Source organism: Falco naumanni, chromosome 5, assembly GCF_017639655.2.
Source record: "Falco naumanni isolate bFalNau1 chromosome 5, bFalNau1.pat, whole genome shotgun sequence".
NCBI classification, from domain to species: domain Eukaryota; kingdom Metazoa; phylum Chordata; class Aves; order Falconiformes; family Falconidae; genus Falco; species Falco naumanni.
Genome location: NC_054058.1, coordinates 54375531 through 54396005, shown reverse-complemented (window position 1 = coordinate 54396005; position 20475 = coordinate 54375531). Strand labels below are relative to the sequence as shown.

At 35.9% G+C, this 20475-nt stretch overlaps 1 protein-coding gene across 6 annotated transcripts in view; it reads right to left on the bottom strand.

Annotated features, from left to right (window-relative positions):
• Nucleotides 1-195: 195 nt before the first annotated feature.
• The window catches only part of MON2 (MON2 homolog, regulator of endosome-to-Golgi trafficking), a 73268-nt gene continuing 52988 nt past the window's right edge, over nt 196-20475 (bottom strand). For 3 of the 6 annotated variants that reach the window (XM_040596429.1, XM_040596430.1, XM_040596433.1), the window contains 9 exons: nt 18177-18320; nt 17605-17622; nt 17233-17361; nt 15148-15338; nt 6730-6790; nt 5324-5447; nt 4298-4505; nt 3391-3473; nt 196-1558 (listed from right to left, as the gene is read on the bottom strand). In XM_040596429.1, coding sequence (XP_040452363.1) covers nt 1395-1558; nt 3391-3473; nt 4298-4505; nt 5324-5447; nt 6730-6790; nt 15148-15338; nt 17233-17361; nt 17605-17622; nt 18177-18320 — 1122 coding nt within the window. In that variant the 3' untranslated portion in view covers nt 196-1394. Of the gene's footprint in view, nt 1559-3390; nt 3474-4297; nt 4506-5323; nt 5448-6729; nt 6791-15147; nt 15339-17232; nt 17362-17604; nt 17623-18176; nt 18321-20475 lie in introns of those variants that run through there. The other 3 variants (XM_040596431.1, XM_040596432.1, XR_005828184.1) reach the window with 2 other exon arrangements.

Here is a 20475-nt window from a genome sequence, read left to right as displayed (position 1 = left end):
CTATTTTTTTTTTTTTTTTACATTTGGCCTTTGTGCTTTCACACCACAGGTTAAAAATACGTGAATACAGGTAAAACATTATTGAAATCGTAATTATTAAGAGTTCAAGTGCTAAGTCACAAACTTTAAAAACAATAGTATTAAAAGTGTTTTGCTTTGATTGTGTATTATGTGAAAGTAAAATAAATTCACATGTACTTAATGACAAATTTTACTGCACTTCTAAAGAACTATCTTCAAAAATACACTTTGCATGGTTTCAAATCAGACAGTTTATAATTAAAAGATTAGAACAATTTGTTTGGGTTGAAAAGACATTACAAAACAAAGCACTTAAGATTATTGAACAAAATATTACAGCCAAGTATTTCAGAAATTTGATATCATCTTTCTTGGGTCATGATTCAAAGACTGTGATACTTGCCTATAAGGTCAAAAAAGGCTAACAGCCCTCAAATACGTGTTTTTTTTAAAGCAAGGCTGCAACTACAAAAATGGGTAAGAGTCAAGTAGAACAAACATCTTGAAACAAATTAATATGAAGTGAGGTATGGTAGTGTTGAAGTGCTACAGTGGATTTCTGCATATTCAAACTTACTTCAGGTCAACTACTTTGAAGTTTGAGATCAGTAGACTGCTGACTGCTTGCTGCCACCTTTTGTCGTATGACCCTATGTTAGATGTCCAATAGCCGCAGAGAAGATACATTCAATTAAGCAAAAACTAACAACGTGGTCAGATATGAATGAGCATATCTGGCAATTTAGAAGGCAAACTGTAAGTAAAAATGCAAGCATACAACTTATTCATAATAAATACATTTCCAAGCATTTAACATTATCAATATTTTAAAAAGAATTTAAATAATAAATGCAACTATTTTATACAGAACTGTACCATTTATTATACACACAAGTATATCAGTTCCCTTTGTTTACAAAGGCTGGTTACAGATATATGGAATGTTACAGTACCATCTTGCATAAAATTTTAGTACAATTCGTACTTCAAAAAAAGGGTGCAAAACACCAGCCTAATAAATTTGACTGAATTGAAATATTTTTAATTACATCATTAACACATACACAACAAGCTGTACATAAGCCCACTTTTCAATCACCACTTCAAGATACTGTAGCAAGTACATTAGATTATAAATGATTCCAACTATTCAGTTAAATTTATTAAAGGTTTGCACTGCTACTCGCTCTGGAACCTTTGAGATACAGCCTGTACTCATGAATTACTGAGCTCTTGTTAGTACAGTTAAAAGGCAGTCAGCACTGGTTGCCAAAGTACTAGTCACAAGAGATTTCCTCAGAGAAACTTCACCTGGGAACAAACATTTCTGGATACTTCTTTTCCTTCGAGAATACAAAAGAAGTTTTATGGGGTCAAGACTCTCCGTTCTGTACCTTGGATGCTGGTGGATGCATGAAGTCCTTAAAGGGAACCAGTGCCTCTTTCAGAGCTGAGCACACTTCTGAGGATGAGCAGGTGATACATTCTACTAAAGTCGGGTACAAGGCAATAACTTGTGCCCACGTGTTAGCATCAACTGCAATGAAAAAAAACCCAGACTGAATCACTTACTATTGTCTAAATTCTTACAACATAATTTTTTTTTAATACCTCTATAAACAAGAGCACATTCAGGTGCCTAAACATAGGTACCTAGTGCTACACAGACACTATGACACTGTACAGGGCTCTCAGATATGACGATGTATTTTTGCAGGAGAGCCACACTTTTTTACAGCAGCAGCTGGAAGCCAGATGGTACACCCATGAAATGGTGCTACACACCTGTGTTTCTACATATAAGTCATTCACTGTGTTTTCTGGATGAAGAACTGACAAACTGAAGATAATTCTCTCATAAAATCTGTAATGCACATACATTTTCTGCCTGCTTTTCTCAGCTATTGACAGAAAGTTGTATTGGACACATTTTACTTTTGGAAACTTGTCAGCAAGGGGGCCTTCTATTAATTTCAAGTCAGTCCAGATTAAAAGAGCTAAGAAAGCAGAGGGAGAAACACTGGACCAAGACACAAAAATATCCATGGTAAAGTCTGTTAGTCCAACAAGTAAAATTAAACATTGTATCATGAATCTTATTTATTATGCCACTTCCTTATCTGTTTTGGCTCTGTTTCAAAAGAGAACAAACTCCTGATTTCAGAAAACATCAATAACCTTCTTAAACAAAATTATTAAGAGCTAGAAGAAGTGGGAATAAAGTGATTCTCTAATTTTTCCAGTGGCTCTCTTCATAAGAAAGTATGCAGGAGGTCTGACAATCAGTACTGTATGAGGCCCAGGTGAAGAATTTCTCTCATGGCAGGAAGAGGGATGTGGGGAACAGTCCAGCTGAGTTGGCTACTCTAGCCCTCCAAGAGAAAGGCCCACCGAAGTTGCACTTCAGTTGTCTTCAATGTTTGCCAAAGTGCTTTATGTATCCTGGCATAGTTCTGTCCTCAGCCTTTTGCCATCAGCCTTGGAAACCACATTATCATAAATCCAGCTGCTCAGTGATGCTGCAAGTGAGGCACTGCCTCTCCAGCAAACCCACTTGCCTGTGTTTTTCTGGAAAGGCTGGTTTGTTTGTTTGTTTCAGGATTGGGAAGATTCTTCTGTTCCTCATAATATCAAAAGCAGGGAGGCAGAGTGAAGTGTTGTATATGCAATTATGTCAGTTTCAGAATCAAATACAGCTGGTTTAAACAAGACTCCTAAGTTTTCTGGTGGGAAATCTCTATGCATATAGCAGGGGCAGCTTACAGGAGGAACAGGATGCACAACTGTAAATTTATTAATTTTATTTTTATATATATATATATATAATTCAGCCCTTTAAATATACCCGTCAGCCATTTACTTGGGGATCAATAAGCTAAGACAGCTTTTTCAATACGGAGGACAGGTGGTACTAGAGCAGAAGGACCGGGAAAGCAAGACTGCAAGTTTAAGTACACAGCAGCCTGCCCATGTGTTTAACTTGTACACCCCTTTAATTGCACTGCAGGGTCTAGCAAAACTACATATACTTAAGAATCCTACTAACATTTTATGGAATGGTTTTTGTTTGTTTTTAGAAGATACTAAGCTCGCTCTAATAAAAGATACCATAAATTGAAGCCCCCCTATTTTATTAAGCCTATCTTAGGATCTTACACTTCTAGGTCTACTGGAAAAACTTTGTGGGTTTTTTTTTTTTTTTTGTCTACCTGCCACCTACATATACACAGAATTACCCAATACTGAATTTTACAAATTACACTTTTTTTGCAAATTTATGTGAAAATTACTATATGAAAGAATAAAGATGTCTTTGTAAAAGATATGATGTTATCTTGTTTAGAACTATGTTGTTTAACAATAACTTACCATTTTCAGGTTGAGTTTTTTTAAGTGAATCTATGAGAGTACTGACAGCTTTTAAAACAAATATGATTTCTGTTACTTGTTGCCTACAAAGGAAAAAGCACAAACAGTCAACTACTAATTTTTGGTTCAAGAATATAAGCTTTTCTATGGAACTTACACAACACTAAAAAACCTAGGTAATTGAAACAGCTGCAATGAAGCCTACCAAAAAAAAAGGATATTTAGAGATTAAGGTTATAATTTGTCTTTAATGTTCCCACCAGCATTGCTGCTGTCTCAGCTAGGATAGCTTTAAATGTCACACTGGAAACACTTAACGGCACACACATCTCAGTCTGAAAATACTCATGTACATGATTAACTGTAACATGAAAATAATCAGTTCCATCATTCGTGATCAAAACCTTCAAAAGTTAACTGAAATTTAAATAAGCTCCCATTTTAAAGAATTTCCTGGTACTTCAGTCAGTTTTTCTGTTTCAAGAACAAGTACTCGAGTCATGATTCACAACACCGCTGTTTGGATATTTTCTCTTATTTTTGAGGTCACTCCACCTCTCAATTTAGAAACTATATATAGCTCTATTGGGAATAAAGGGAAATCAGATTTCAGAATTATTATGTTGTAGGTATCAGAACCATTGTTTCAATAACTGAAACTATTAGTTTCTAAATCATATTCCTACTGTCTGTGTAACCGCACCAAATGTGACCCATTATTATTCAAAGCTTTTTCAACAAAAAATTGGTATAAACATTTTCTTTGAAATGTCTTCTCCAGAAATATTTCCCTGTCTTTAGATTTCACCCACACACACTATTTTTTTTAAGGATTGAGTGATATTTTGAATGAAACCTTCTCAGAGTACTGGTAATATCTTTCATTTCCTAAAGACAAAGTACGTACCGTGGAAGAGGACATTTGCCACTCAATCTCTCATCTTCTATGTAGCGATGCAATACATCCTGTGACCTTTTCAAGAGCACAGAAAGTGCCATTCTAGAGATGTAGCCTTCCTGAGGAGTTGTGACTTTATTACTGAATGAAAACTGGAGCAGTGTTTCAAAACACACCTTAGAAAATTCCTCTCTCATTCGAATATCTATTTCAGCTTCTGTCAAAGTAAAATGTCACATTTAATTGTGCAGTGTGCATGCCAATACACTAAATGTTGCATTTCAATCACTTTATTATATTTTGCAAAAAGGTTATCACTCTTGTAGTATTAAAAAACATCACTAGTGATAAGAACAATTATTAAGAATACATTTGAAGAAAAAGTGACTGTGCAACAATCACAACAGTTCTAAAAAGACAGAATACGCAACACATTCAGTAACATGTCACCTACTTGACATTGCTTTAATAAAAAAATTATGAAATCAATTAAAAAAAACCAGCAACCCCAGTTCTACACCATAAGTACTAATACTTGGTACTGTATAATCCAAATACTTTTCTCTGTCATGGCTTATGTCCATTTTTTTCATCTTTCCCAAAAAAATATAAATGCTTTCCTCTTAACAGCAGAGAAGGCATCTGGTTAGCTACACCATGTAGTTATGCTAAGGTCATTTAATTTTTAAGAACATGGTATTATGTCTGTCTTACAATTTTCTGAAATTATTGTTAGAAATATTTCAGCTGGCACAATGCAAAACAAACTACGTAAAAAGTATAAAGTAACACAACTACGCTATTATATATGATACTGACTAAGAAGTAAGGAAATAATTTTAAAAAAAATCACAAGGAATGCTCAGGAACTTCCATGAAATAAAATATAATCTATAAAACCAAGCTGGATAGCAAACAGTCTATACTGAATACATGCCATGGAACTTCAAGTCTTTATCAGAACAAGTACTCAACATTTTCACTACTTTCTAGTAGATTTAAACACTGTTATCTTTTGTCATTCAGGTACCATACCTGTGAAGGAGGATGACTGAGAATGTATTGAGCCTTTATTAAGCATAGTCATTATTTGACCAACAAATTCCTTAGGAATAAAATTAGCATATGGCAGTATCTCTGTGCTGATAAGCTGCACCACCTAAAATAAATTGAATATATTTATATTGGTGTTCTGGATATTAAGGTAGTAATTCTAGCACGAAGAAGACAGAAACATTAAACAAAGAGACATATCTAATGAAACTTCACAAAATATTCCAATGCTAACTTTTACAATTTGCAGATATGTCCAAGAATTGCCATCTTGCATGTAACGTTAAACTTTAAATAATAACAAGTTTTTCCCTCCACTTTTGTCGGAGTCTCTGAAGCAGTTACCAGTCATATTTCACTGACATTTGAAGTATATTCTTCAAATGGAATTTATGGTTTTGAAAAGAGAAGATCCAATATTAGGAGTCTTTCTCTACTTCCACTCAATTCCATATCCTCCCTATGACATTAACAAATATATCATATGCTTACAATGAGACATCTGCAAAGCAGAACAAGCGAGTTAATTATCTAAACGAGCTTAAGGCAAAGAACATTAACTGAAATGCTTTCTATCCTTGGGTTTGATGCTCCTGCTTAGGAACAAAGTGGGTTTAGATCTCCATAAATTAAGGCATTAGACCTCAAGAGTACTGCTCACTGCAGGCAGAACCACTCCCACTTTTCATCCAGAAATCTCTGTATGCCAGCTGCCACTCTGGAGAGATGACAGGTGATCAAACCCACAGATACTGCCATATCTTCTCTGCAAGCCCTTCTACTTTGTACCCTTAATCCCTGGGCTGCCACACCTCTCTGTGCTGGAGTGAAAGGGGACAAGTCCCTCTTCATGCCAAGTACCATGTTCTCTTTAATTTTCTTCGGTGTTATCCAACCAAACACGCCCTCTTTTACAATTACAGCTGTCTCTGTACTGCACAAACAAGACATTTCTTCATTTATGCACAAGCTTTTCAGTAGTGAGAACACATCTGGAGGGCAACAATGTCACTGTTGGCTGAATACCCCCCCTCAACATGGAAAGCACTCACTTCATGTTTAACTGTCAGCTTCCTCCATGTATACAATTACCTGTGTAATTGCTTGGCAATAACATACTAAATAAGAAACAGGTTAGAGGCAGAAACATTGTGGTTTAGCCACTTTACACTGTTTTGAACTTGAGAGTTTTTGGCATGCCCCTTCCTACTTTCTGCATAACTCTGAAGCAGCCAAATTCTGAGCCTATGCTTTTCAAAGAGGGAAATGGTATCACAGGAAAAATAATGAATGGGTAACTTCTCAAAAAATTATTTCAGAACCAAATGCAATCTGTGAATGTCACCATCTCGTTACGTTTGACAACATATTTGTTACAGTCTCCTTACCTCAACATCAATACTCTCATTCTTCTGAAATTCTTGAATTGAAAGATTATCAGGAGGTGTACTAAAAACAAACATGCTATGTTATACTTTTAAATTCACAACGTTTAAGGAGATAAGTCTGGGGAAATGCATTACATTTAAAGTTAATACATGCATCAAGTTGGTACTGTTATATGAATGTTATGAATATCTTATGAATAATGATGATAAAAATTATTCAAAAGAGACAAGTAGTAAAACACTAAAACTGAAGAGTTACAACTGATGGACCTGATTAAGGACTTGCACCACCAACACCATTTTTCATATGCATCTCAAAGTAAACTCTCATATGTGCAAAAGTCACTATATCTGTTAAGATGAGTCTGTGAAGGTATGGTCAGGGGATCAGTTTTTTACATTTTACTTTTTCTCTCACTACGCAAGATAAAGAGACTTTTGAGTACATTTAAAAAATTACATTTTCTTCTGCATTAATGAAACACACTTTTCATTAATGGGACATTATTTTTCCTTGATAACTGAAATTATATATTTGTTCTCATTCTTAACAAATTTTATGAAGAGAGAAACTCATTTTACAAACAATAATTTTGAAGAAATTCAGAACTTTCTGCAGTTCTTCCATTGTATATAAAAATTACTTACAGATGAAATGTCCAGAAATGATTCAACCATGACAATTACCCAATACTTTACAACATCCTACCTTACCTGCTTGTAAATTTGGAAATCTTGTACCATTTAATTGCAAATTTTATGCCAGCCATCTGTCATGCAGTCTTCTGTGGCGAAATTTTATTTCATTTACTACATCCTTCCCTGTACACACTGGACTACCCATTCAGCAAATTCAAATTCCTTTCCTTTGCTGGATTATGCTTCTGAGTTATTGGGTGAAGTTCCTCAGCAGGACAGAAAAAGGCCTCCTACTCAAGACAGCAATCAACTACTACAGCTGATGTACTGACATCAGTGTTTTAGTCTGTATCAGACATGGGTTTTTCAAATTAAACTTTTAGACATCCCCGTTTATAAACCTTGGTTCACGTCTGACCTTAGAGTGCATAGAACTGGATTCATTTTTGATGAAACTAAATTTAAAAATGTATTCTAAACTCTCGCACATGCTTGCATGACAGGAAGCCAGACTAGAGCTACTCTGAAATAAAATATCTCAAGTGAGCACTCTGTGGGTGATGGATCCTGTTTTGCTTTACAGATCTGCTCCTACTGCACTTTGCAGGCTGGGAAATCAAAGGTACTTCACAAAATAGATAAACTCCAAAACACTTTGTTTATAATCCCATAATCACAGGATCGCTTGCCAAAATCTACACAGATTCAACATACAGTTAGTGAAATTACTAGAAGAAAAACAGACTATAAGGCAATGACAACCCATGGTATAAGAGCTTTCTGAGTTATGTAAATTGGGAGGCTGAAGGATTGTATCATGAAAGTATTATGTGGTCACCCTGCACTCTTCCTTAGGCATCCCACTAACCCAACAGAAGCAGCAAACAGGCCTACATATGTGTCTGTTCTGACCAAGTGACACTACCCTCGTTTTTCTGACATAGACCAGAAGTCAGAATCCTCACGCCTATGTCTCTCTGAAATATAAAGACAGTTGCAAAACCCACTGGGATGTGGGTTCAGTTTCTCCACAGTGTGTCATGTGCACTGATGGTAAGAAGTTAGTGCATGCAGCTAATGGAATAACCAGTAGCATTAACAACAAAAATTAGAGTCAAGGCACTATAAAAGGTCAATTTAATTTTGTATCTCAAATTCTCTCCTTCTTCCATAATTCTACATTTTGCCTTTTAAAAAGAATTATACAACATCTTCAAGCTGTGGAACAGTTTGGAAATTTCACCATTTCAAAAGAACAGTTAGAAATATTGGAATTAAGATTGTCTGTGGTACTTCAACTTGCTGCTACTGTGTATGCTTGTGTGTCACGATGCATCTTACATTAGATGATGCTCCCCCCCTCGGCCCTGAGAAATCACCTGATTAAGTACACAAGATAGTCACTACTGAGAAGGAAGGAAAATGCTAGGGTCAATCTGCCACAACATTCCCTGCCTAATTTATGGCAGAATAAGCAGATGCAAGGAAAACAGCGCTCTGGACTGAACAAAGAACGAAGCTGTTCTGTAAGCAGAGGAATTGGTGCGGTACTGTAGTGTCAAGCCGACTGGCATCCTTTGGCGTATTTCCTAACTCCCTCCCCAGCCCCCAGCTTTTCCTCCACCTCATATCCCTCCCCAGGAAAAAAAAGACATGTGGTGCGTACTTCAGAGCAAAGCACGTGCTCACTGGCAAGGCAGCTGCCAAACATACAATTGTGGACCTGTGCCAGCCTTGTCCTCACAAGGGTACTCGTCTGGGCCTGTCTTCTCCATCCCATTGCCAACTATAATGAAAGGTTTAAGAACTTCGGAGGCTTCTAAATCTTATTCAAATCTGGTTAGTTTAGCTAACAGGTTTTTGGTGGCTTTTTTTCCCAGTGTTCCTCTGCGTTGCTGACCAGGTAAGATTTTTCCAACATAGGCTTCTTTCCCCGATCTTCTGGCTGCTTAGCATGAGACACCTAAGGTTCAGTCTGCACACCTATAGCTAATTTTCAGTTTTGACAATTATGACAGTAGGTGCCAATGTTTATGTTTGAAAAATAAATGAACCTTCCTTTCTCAAAGGGACTTTATGTAGATAACTTCACCATTGTCTGTGAAACACTCATGTGTAACATACATGACTAGGAAAAAACAAAAGAAAAAATATGAAATACTGTGGTTATTAGTGGTTTGTGTGTTAGGCAGCCAGAAAGGTTGGAGGTACACATTGAAAACAAAGAATAAATTAAATATTAAGTAGCTGTTCAGTCAGTACCTTTTGTAACACGAAGAAGCTACCTATGCAAAACCTTTAAATAAACTATTATGATGCATACAAATGCAAGTCATGTAGAAATACATGGGAAGCTTTGATTCTGACACTTCCTAATTTACAACTGACTGACTGTGAGCTGAGATTTACGTTAAAGAGATGTTAAGACCTTTCTGTCCAGTCATCCACATCTGATCTGCCATATATACTACAGATTACGCTACATACTTGTTCACGTAGCACATTATTCCCAGGTAAATAGATTTTTCTAAGGTGTCTGTATGAAACATCTACCTAGGGGCCAAAAGCTTTGCTGGTCTGATGCAATACTGCCAAACCATACCCGAAGGGTCAAGAGCCAGGGAAGATAAGAGGCAGCGCGATACAAACTGTTGCTGGCTTTCCTAGGTACAGAGATTCCAGCCGCTGCCCACCATCCAAGGAGGGTGCTGGAGCCGTAACAACAAAGAGCTAACAGCCTCCCAGAGTCCTGCTGTGCACAGCAGCACTCTGCTCTGAAGCATCTTTTTGGAGGCTATTGATTTAATTCCCTCATGTAAGCACAGACTTCTGCTCTAGTAAATTATATATACACACACGTTTGTTGAATTTTATTTTATATAATGGCTTGACATGCTTCCATGAAAGCCTCTGGGAAAGAAGCACGATATGAAATAATAAACAGACCAGCCCCTTACTAAAAGACAATTTTATCTAAATTAAGTTACATTAAATGTATTAATTTTTAAATGTCGTTCTGATTTATAATAAAAATCAAGATTATTGAGCCTCCTCAGCTGTAGCTTGCTTTTTAAAGAAAAACAACAAAACCAACCCTGAAACTTACTGCTTGGAAGCCATTAATCCTCTATGACAGCAACATTTTCCTTTTTCCTGTACCTGGGCTCTTTTGGCTATATTTGAAATTTCTTGATGTACAAAGTGGCACAGACCATTTCTGCTGTGCTCTGTACTTTTTAAACATGAGTTGACTATCTCCTCACATTCAGCCCCATAGCTGGCTTGAAATCCTGTTCCCGTCCAAAAGGCAGAGGCAAGACCACACACAGGAGGTTCACTATTTTAAACACAGAGATTCACAGTGCTTTAGTTTAAGGGTTCTAACCACAGTGACGGCTTGCCTAACGAATGCCACCTCAGTTTCACCGGTGGAAGCGATTTCTAGAACAACAGTGATTAGAAGAACTATGAGTCAGACTAGAAAAATGTTTAAAATATTGATTAAAAATTAAGAACATCAGTGAAATAGATTTTTATCTTTCTACTCTATCCTCAGCCAGGTAGAGACTTGGAGAACGTGCATACAAAACCAAGACAATATGCACTGGGATATTTTAATGAACAACGGTAAAGGGAAAAACTAGCCAAATCTGTTATGCAGTGTTGCTCTGTGGACTGACTTCCATCAGACATTAGCAAGTTTTACAGAGATGCAGGCATTTCATTTTTAGAACCATCCCAGCAGTGCTAAGTCAGCTTTCAAGAATAAAGGTCTGAAAAGCGAGTGCAAAAGGAAGATATTTACCTAGCTTTGCATGAAGCCTGGGAAGATAATAGCATGGAACATGTAGAACATTAAATAGTGGAAAGTGTGGAGTATGAAAAAGCGTACAAGAGTGGAGGAAGAAAAGGAAGTTTCTTTGTGACAAAACATTTCAGTTTCCTTGAAGCAGAGAGCTGAGGAAAAATTACAGAACGCTGGCATAAAGTCAATTTTCAGCTCTAACTGTATTCAGATTTAACTGGATATATCTAACTATTCCTGTCATAAGGGGCGATACGTTGGATAATGGTAAAAATCTAGATAATGCAGTAATGCTTTTATTCTGTCTCACAGAGAGCCTCTTGGGGTGTCTCTGAACTGTATTTTCCAAATTCTTTGCGCGCCAGAACCTTTTCAATCCGTGCTGGTCTTCAGCAGTGCAGCCAGATTAGTACACTTCTGCACATGACTTAATAAACCCCCTGTCCTGCGTGGCATATTTGCAAGTTGGAAAGCCACCAGGGGTGACTGACTCACAGCTGCAGTAAACTGCAGTTATGGTCAGCAGGGTCACTAAAACCAAGTAAAGTGTACAAGTCACTAATCTAAGAGCACAGAGTGCTCTCATCTTCTCATCTGTAGCTCGGTCAATTGATTTTGGTGATACAGACAAAAAAAACCAAGTACTACCAAAAGTTTTAAAAAACACAAGTCGTTGTTAATATAAAAAAATCAAGGAACACACCAGAAAACAGTTCTTACATCACATGGCCTAAAATAAAGGACCAACATGGACAGCTGGAAAGTGCATTCCCATTGCCTTCACCTATAATCTGAAGGCTGACATGCACCTCAACTCAGCAATAAATTTTAGCTATTATTTTCAAAACAGTGAATAGATTCTCCCAAATTATTCTGGAATAAGACACCACTATGATTAACATATATTTTCTATTAGAACTGTAACAAAGAAAAAAGACAATACAGTAAATTTGAAAATTCTGAGTTCAATTTACTTAGAAATGGAACAACTACAAATGTAAGAGACTGACTATACTGCAGTTACAATCCACTAAAACACACAATTTAATTTCAGCACAAAAGGGACAGGTTGCCCTATTTGCCATGGCTAGTTTCACAGCATCTTGCACAGAAGTGCAGGAGGACTTAACTGAAGGAAATCAGAAGAAAATTACCTCAGTGTGGGGAACTTCCACAGCTATCTCTAGAGCCCTCCTTGCATCACAGAGAGAGAGGCACACTTCAGGAGCATTGTGGGGAGGAGGAGGAGGAAGAGGATGAAGAAAAGGAGAAATGACTGCTATTACTGGCATGAGGCAGATGTACTCCCCTCTCAGCTTTAACTTTTTTTAGGACCACAAGGCTCAGGCTGATGGAGGGTTATCTGTCCTAAAGCTACAGGGTCAGGGCTCTAACTGTAAGTAGGAGAACCATGCACTTGGGAAGACAAACTGCCATTTAGAAAAAGATGGACACTAAAGGGGCAAAAAACCTCCCCCACACCCCAAACCAGACATTCAATAGCCATATAAACACACAACTACATCAGCAAAAATCACCTACTCATAACAAGCCCAGAAAACAGTAATGATAATGGCCATTAATTATAATCACAGGCCAGATTATCCTGCTACAGCCATAGGTTCTATAAACCTCTGGCCTATTTTTCATATTTTAAATTCTTTTGAACCTTAAAGTTTCTACGTAAGAGAACAGAAAAGTTTCATATAACTTTTCTGAGAACATTTTTAATTTTGATGAAAATGCTGATCCCTAAAACACATTTTTGTATGTAAAATCACAGAATACACTCTGGTCTCTAAAGCTGAGAAAAGATTTAAGCGAAGACAGACAAGTTGTAGGGCATCATAAATATTCACAGAAGTACTATTTTTCCTTTACCTCCAGAGAATATTCACCCATGTATGACAGCTGGCAAAAGCTATTAGAATTAATGCCAACAGTGATTGTTTCTAGCAGGCAACACGTTAAGATGGAATTTCTATGGTTGGAATAACTTTCAAGAAAAGTATAAATCACTTGCTGTAAATTAAGAAAAACAGACAACATATTTGGCCAAAAAGGTCATCGAGATAAAGGTGGATTATCTTGAATTACATTGAAGATCTGTGATAATTTTACTTCCCTGAATTTATGAATGATTAATATTCAAAAACTGTAGCAGTGCCAGTCTGAATCAGCTAAAAACATGCAACATGACTATGTTTCATCTGCTTTGCAGATATGTAGGAATAATTCATTTACAGCAAATAGTAGTTCATATTCCCAAAATAACTTCTAAATGAACATAAAATCTTCTACAACAACCTGAAAAACCTTCATTTTAATTTTGTATACCCAACAGTGATATTGATTATAGGGTGTTAATTAATCTGGACTGCCTGTCTCAGAATGGAAGCAGGACTACTAACTGTAGCTGAAAAATAAAGCCAAACCAGATATTGCAAAGATTATTTTAAATTCAAGAAACAGTGAAGCATGAGAACAAAAACTTGCATGATTAAAGTGTCTTTTATGTAGTCTCGATGAGCTCTTTTATCTTAAGGTACTCCTACTATTCAATAATATTTCTACGAAGTAAATGGAAAAACAAAAGAAAAGTTTTTAATTAAATTGTCATGTAACCCTATTGATGACATTCCAAAACCGTTCATTATTACAAATATTTTCACTAATGGATTTGTCTCTAAAATTAAGTTTTATTAGTATTTATTTTTATCTGTTTGGGGCAACCTGCTATTTATTCATCATTAGTAAATACAGCTGTGCTTGGTTGCTAATTTTTGTGTGTTTGCAAACTATGCACACACAAATACAGAACATATTAACATTAGAAAACAGTCGGGTTCTTCTGTACCTATTAAAAAGAAAGATTAATTTGTTACTGAAATCAACATACAGACAGAAAATCAGAGAATTAAATTTTTCATATTCCACATTGTCCTTTAATCGGAGACACTATCAGATATACTTGAACAACTCCTAAATGATGTTTACCCATAGATGTTCACAGAAGATGGAAATTCCATACTGCTCCTAAGCATCTTCTAGAATATCTAACCTTCCTCACAGTAAAAGGTTTCCTTAATGTCTAATCCAGACTATATTGCTGTACTGAAATGCATTTTTACCCATTCTCAAGGGACAATAAAAATTCTTCTCTAGAGCAATCTTTTAGAATATTCTGAAGACATATGTCTTCCTAATGATATATTCTTTTGGTTAAACAAACTAATAGATCAGATTGTTTAAGTCTCTGATTGTTATTATTTTCCACTTCTGGACTTCTCAACCTGCCCACATCTACAGCATTCCATTCCTGAGAGATTATGGATGTACTTAAACATCTGCCTGTCTGCCTAGTTACAAACCTGACTATTTAGCTACACTTTTCACAAAGTATTGTAAGTAAAGTGTGGTTAATTATTAAGGTGCAGTCAATTTACCTGTGTAGAAACAAATGCAAGAAAACTACGGGCTTCTAAGTGAATAGCAATGCAAGAAGTAATTTTCCAAAATTCATAGTAAGTTGACTACTTCAGGATGGAACTCAAGAAAAATAAATATAGTTAATGGTGTTCACCTTAACTCAAAAAAAATTAAAAAAAAAATCATCGTTGCAACTCTGTTCAAAGTGAAAAAAGAAACAAATTGAATATGTATCAGTAACTCTTTATCAAATCAATAGTAAATATCCTTGGGAGTCCATACAGAATTCCTTGGCCTGGTCAAAAAAGCTATGTCTTGTATTCAAAGGTCAGTTGAGCTCTTTCATGCTCTGACTTTTCACCTTTTAAATAAAGTTTTTTCTACTTTTCTACACTTTTTGAAGTAGACAGACTGGTTACATTTTTCGTTCATTCATTAAAATATTTTTTAGGTATCAAATATCTCTACAGATAAGGCTATTTTTACAGAACTCTACTGACACATTTACAAATACTAAAATAAATAAATAAATAAACTGTGTTTACCTTTTGGTGAATAAAAAGTCTTCAAAAGTATTTGCCAGCTCTGGCCACATACTGTCAAATTTTCCAGAAGATGCATGCTGCCTCGCAACAGGTAGTCCGATAGAGAGAACTTTGAGAAGAGAGGAAACAGCTAGCTTCCATGTGCTTTCAGAAGGACAGGAATATTTCAGACTAAGAGGTATTCTTAGTGTCTGCAAAAAGAAAGTTAGAATTTATAGTTGCTCAGACAAATCTAAGAATATGACAGGTTTCTGCAGAAGATCTTGGCAGACACTGTCACAGATGATAGTACACATCCCTCCCTCCTTTTCTGCTGGTATACGAGATGTTCTTTTAAAAATGTAATTATAAAGATGATTTATATCCCAGCTGTCTAAAGCACAGGTCTGTTGCCAAGTACATGGTTAGAAGTCAGAGTTGATCCATTACCAATCAGACTGTGAAATTACATGCTAATTTTCTTTTTCTGTATTGCCATCCACCATTTCTGCTAAACCTGATAAATGGGCTTTCCTAACATCTAACAGACTGTAGCCAGTTCATTATCATAAGTGTATTCTGGAAAGTTTAGTCCCGTTCCTAGAAAGCTATCCCAAGTGCTTACACAGTATAGGAAAAAAAGCCTCATTAAACTTTTCCTAATATGCAAAAGTTGAACTGTATACATAACCACTGCAAGACACCCGGTTGTTGCTGACCGTTAAACCACATGAAGTTTAAAAGCAAAAAGAGTTAGTGAAATTCTAAGATAAAGGCTGCAATACAACTCAAATGTATAGCAGATGAAACCAGCAAATTTTAAGCCTTTTAGATATTGAAGCTGTCTTTCTATCTATCAAAGAAAGTAATTAATGAGTTTAAAAACATTAAGCATTTGTACTATTTACACTGTACGTATTCATTTTAGAATTGTTAGTCAAACTAACTGAACCCGATATCAAGTTTGGAAAACTAATTATTTAATTTACATTTCAAATACACAGTGACTAAATTCAGGTATTACACATATGCTCCCAATGCTTTTAGTGAGGTCTTTCATTTGAGGAAAGCAAAGGGAGGAAAGATTCACTCTTGCTATCAAGTGTGAACCAACTGTAATTAACTCTCTATTGTCCAAAATTATTATGAGAGCTAAGATCTAACCCTAGAGATAAACAGAACCTTTTCTGCTGCTGCTGTTGTTCATAGGGGTCAAATCTAATTCCACTATCAACACGGGTTTTGGAGACATGAAAAATAATTTTTTAAAATTTTCATCTACTGCAAAGAATCACATTATTATCAACCGTGAACATTAAAGAAAAGTAGTGTTTATATCAATTTAACCTATCCCATTAAAACAGAAGTGGAAAACAACTGCATTAACTTTGAAATACAAATATTTAATTCATAACAGATTCCAAATAATACCACGTAACTATTTTAAAGCACATTTGGGTTTCTAAATCTTTATACAGGAACAACCTGATGTCAGCCAAGTCATTACAAATAAACCTAGGTTGCATACATCTCTTTTTTTCCCCCAGACATTTACTACTACTACTATTATTTACGAAAAATTTTGCTAAAATGGAAACAAGGTCAAAAAAGAAGTTGAGTTTGGTAATTTCTCCTTAAAGGCACATTCGTGCACCTGTAACATTTCATAGCTACATTAATGACACACAAAAGTAATTAAAAAATCAAAAGCAATAGCGCACGTCCACAAAGCATATATGTCACTCTACAGAAACTGGTCTCTGTACTTCAACGCCATATTTACCAAGAGGCCTGCTTATCAGATTCAGGTGCATAATACTTTAAAAGATTAATACTTTGTGGTCTAACACATTTGTTAATTTCTATCTTAACAGTGAAATACTGATGCTGACATTATCCAGCTAAAGAACAATACATATAGGCTAATCAATACCTTTGCAGCTTGAAAAGAAATTACTACCTTCTGCGTGTCTTCATAAAATTTCCATTTGTTTACTAAAGCTTTAGGCTTCCCAGAAAGTGTTTATCAATACTAGCTCAAAATAAAACTCATGACTTTCAATATGAGCTCATTAAATTCAGCGCATATGCAGAAAAAACTTTTACCTTAATAATGTTCTGAAGAACCTTCTCCGTTACCACAGCTTTATGGCAAGCTGTCTTTTGGTATAAGTCCACAACAACTTCCAATGATCTCTCAGCAAACGGTACATAATTCAATGCTACCCATTCCGCCTAGGAAAAGAAATCAGTAAATTACTGAACTATATGTGAAAACATATGTTTTGCATTGAACTTTCTGTTTAATGCATGCAAGGTTTGCTAAGAATATGGTCCAAGCAACAAAACTGCAAATACAGTGTAGTCTGACTATGGAAATGTACTCTACATTGAAGTAAAGTACATTTAAGTAGTAGAAATGTTGCAGTCTAGGCAAGACAACTACATTAGGACAATCTTTAAGGAAATTTAACTCACCGGTGCAAATAGTTGTATCTAGTGTGATTCCATTGTGTTGCAGGACAAACAGAATAAGAAGAATTAATACATACATAATAGTTACCTCTTTGATTACACTGAATCAGATGCTCATGCTTAGTGAACAGCAGAGTACACAGATCAAAAGAATTACTGAACATGTCCCATTTCTCTACAGCACGTGCAATTAAAAAACTTGCAGCTTGAGGGAATTTTCTCCATTCAAAATTATTATGTCTTTCTACTAAATTTGGTATCACGTGTAGGACAAGTTATTTTAGATTAATTCACTGGAAAAATTCAGACACATTCACTATGTCTGGTGTCCAGGCATGACCCTTCCTACACAGAGGAATACAATCTATAAAAGCAAAGTAGAATCCAAAGGGAGCAAACAAAGATAACAAAAGCATGTTTCAAAAAAACAACTAATAAATTAACATATTATACCATACGACATGCACAGCAAAGTTTTTCCAGATGGAATAAATGCATCTTGCTAAACGACCTATATCTGAAACTGAATTCAGTTCACCAGCCAAGTGAAACAAGTGAGATTTCTAATTAATTACCTGATTATACTTTGCATTCGCAACATGCTTTGTTTCCAACTGTCCATACTGTGGAGGCTTGCAGGAAAACTCTACAAAGGCCAACAGCTGGTCAAAGATTGCAGGATACATTATCTGCATATTTTCTGAGCCCACACATATAGCCTATACCAAAAGAAAATACAAAAGCTTAATATGTATTTTGAACTTTTGTATTCAAAAATCTGCATCAGTACAAGGAGCTCCTAAAGAAAAATTCCCATATAAGACTATACAAGAGTCTGTACAGCAAGAGCTGTATAAAAGACAGTGTATAGTTCTAACAGCTTAAGGAACGTAAGTTTTGTTATTCTACTAAAGTAAAGTAAGTAGCAAGATACCTGGGCATATATAGCTTAGTAAATACAGCTATCTCATTTTGTCCAATAAAAGATATCTCTTCTTCACAAATTCTGATTTGACATGACAGCAAAACGTAAGGCCTACGTAAGTCCTGTCTGTTGGTCTCAGCCACATCTTCTTTAAGTTCTACTTCAAAGAACATTTAAATCTCAGAAGTAATTCATACAAGGTTTTCATAAGCAGATAAAATTGTGTCTTACAGAAAGGAACATAAATAAAATGAGAATGACATGGTTTTAGTATAGCTGAAACTCATAATCTTGCTTTAAAATGGAAAACATTTCACGAAGGGTGATATACTTAAAAGATGTCAATGAAATACCACGTTGTCGTAAGCTAATGATTTCCTGTTGCAATATAAATCCCAAGGCAATCTTGGGGCTTTTATTTTCAAAGCCAAACACAACGATTCTATGAAGTTACTCCCAATTATTTTCTGTCATTTTAAACGTCCTGCCTTTCTTCTCAAAGTCTCTCCTCTCTAAGCTTCAAGAAACAGTCTATTTATTGCTCCACAAAAAGACCTTGTGCTTGTACTGTCATTTTCCTCTGGGGAGGAATTACCCCCCCTTTTCATTAACCACAGATCATGCATGACAAAAGCCATACTTCTTTTCTGAAAGAGATGCTTAGATCCTAGATATTCACCTGTGTGGCAGAAGACTAAAGGTTTAATTGCTGATCTAAAAGTCACATGTGTCACTAAGGATGTTGAAAGTATCTTTAAGAGATGCTTATAAAACAAAGTACTATTTACTGCATGAAGTGCACTTATTTACATACTTGAGACATGTATAAATCAAAAAGTAATGGTTGGACAACAGTAAAACACAGCCAAAACCTAAAATAAAATACTCTGCAGTCAACTGTTTTTTGTAAAAATTGATATGGTACTTTAGGTTCAGAAATTTATGCTTTAAAGGATTCTAGCACTAACCTTCAAACTTTTTAATAGTTCAGATTTATCTAACAACTCCCAGTGCAACTACGGTCAGACTACTGGGGTTTTTTTACAGTTTTCTGTAGCTAATTCTCTACCATCTTTGTCGGTATGTGTAAATACAGCCTTGAGTCTACCACACTCATCGCTCAAGAGGTTTGCATCCATACTGCCTACAGAGGCAGAATTCAAATGTGGCTGACACCCAAGCATGTATCTGCGTTCCTCTGTTTGATGAGCCAGCTGGCTCACTGCAGGGTTGACCTGGAGTTAACGTAGGGAGGGACTGAGAATAATCAAGAGAATTTGCACTTGTGTACAAACTTTAGCTGAGGCTACAGTGATGAAGCAGGCAGCTACACTACAGCCGTGAAAGTCCAGAAGACAAGGTCTGATGAGAAATAAAATTAAGAACAAAACAAGGAGTGTAAAATGGGCTCAACACATGGAAGTCTGAAAGGAGAATCAAAGTTCCCTTCCAGTGCTATATTCCCGAGTTGCAATCTTTTACTAGTACAATCACATCATAAAATCTCTTTATTAAACCAGTCAGAGGCTCAGTCTTAAAAATGTTGAGAGTTTTTCATGCTATTCAACCACAAGTTGTTCCAGAACTTCTTAGAAAATCAGAACTGACCCAAATCTTCCTGTATTAGCAAAGAACAAAACTAAATCTGATCCTACATGCAAATATTTTATCAATATTTTGTTTCAAAGAACATGGAAAATATTTACATACTCTTCCTTAACCATTCCACTAGCTCCTGTGAGTACTCCTGAGAATATTAATTCATTTCAACTGAGGAAGAAGATACTGTGGCCTCCAGCAAAACCACGTGATGGACAGCCTTTGCTCCATACCAGCACTGCCTGCCTGCCTTGTTATGTGAATTGTATCGCGTTACATATCCAAGAAGAGCAATCATATGACTTCATAGAACTTGGTGATATCCAAATACACTTAAACTTTTTTTTTTA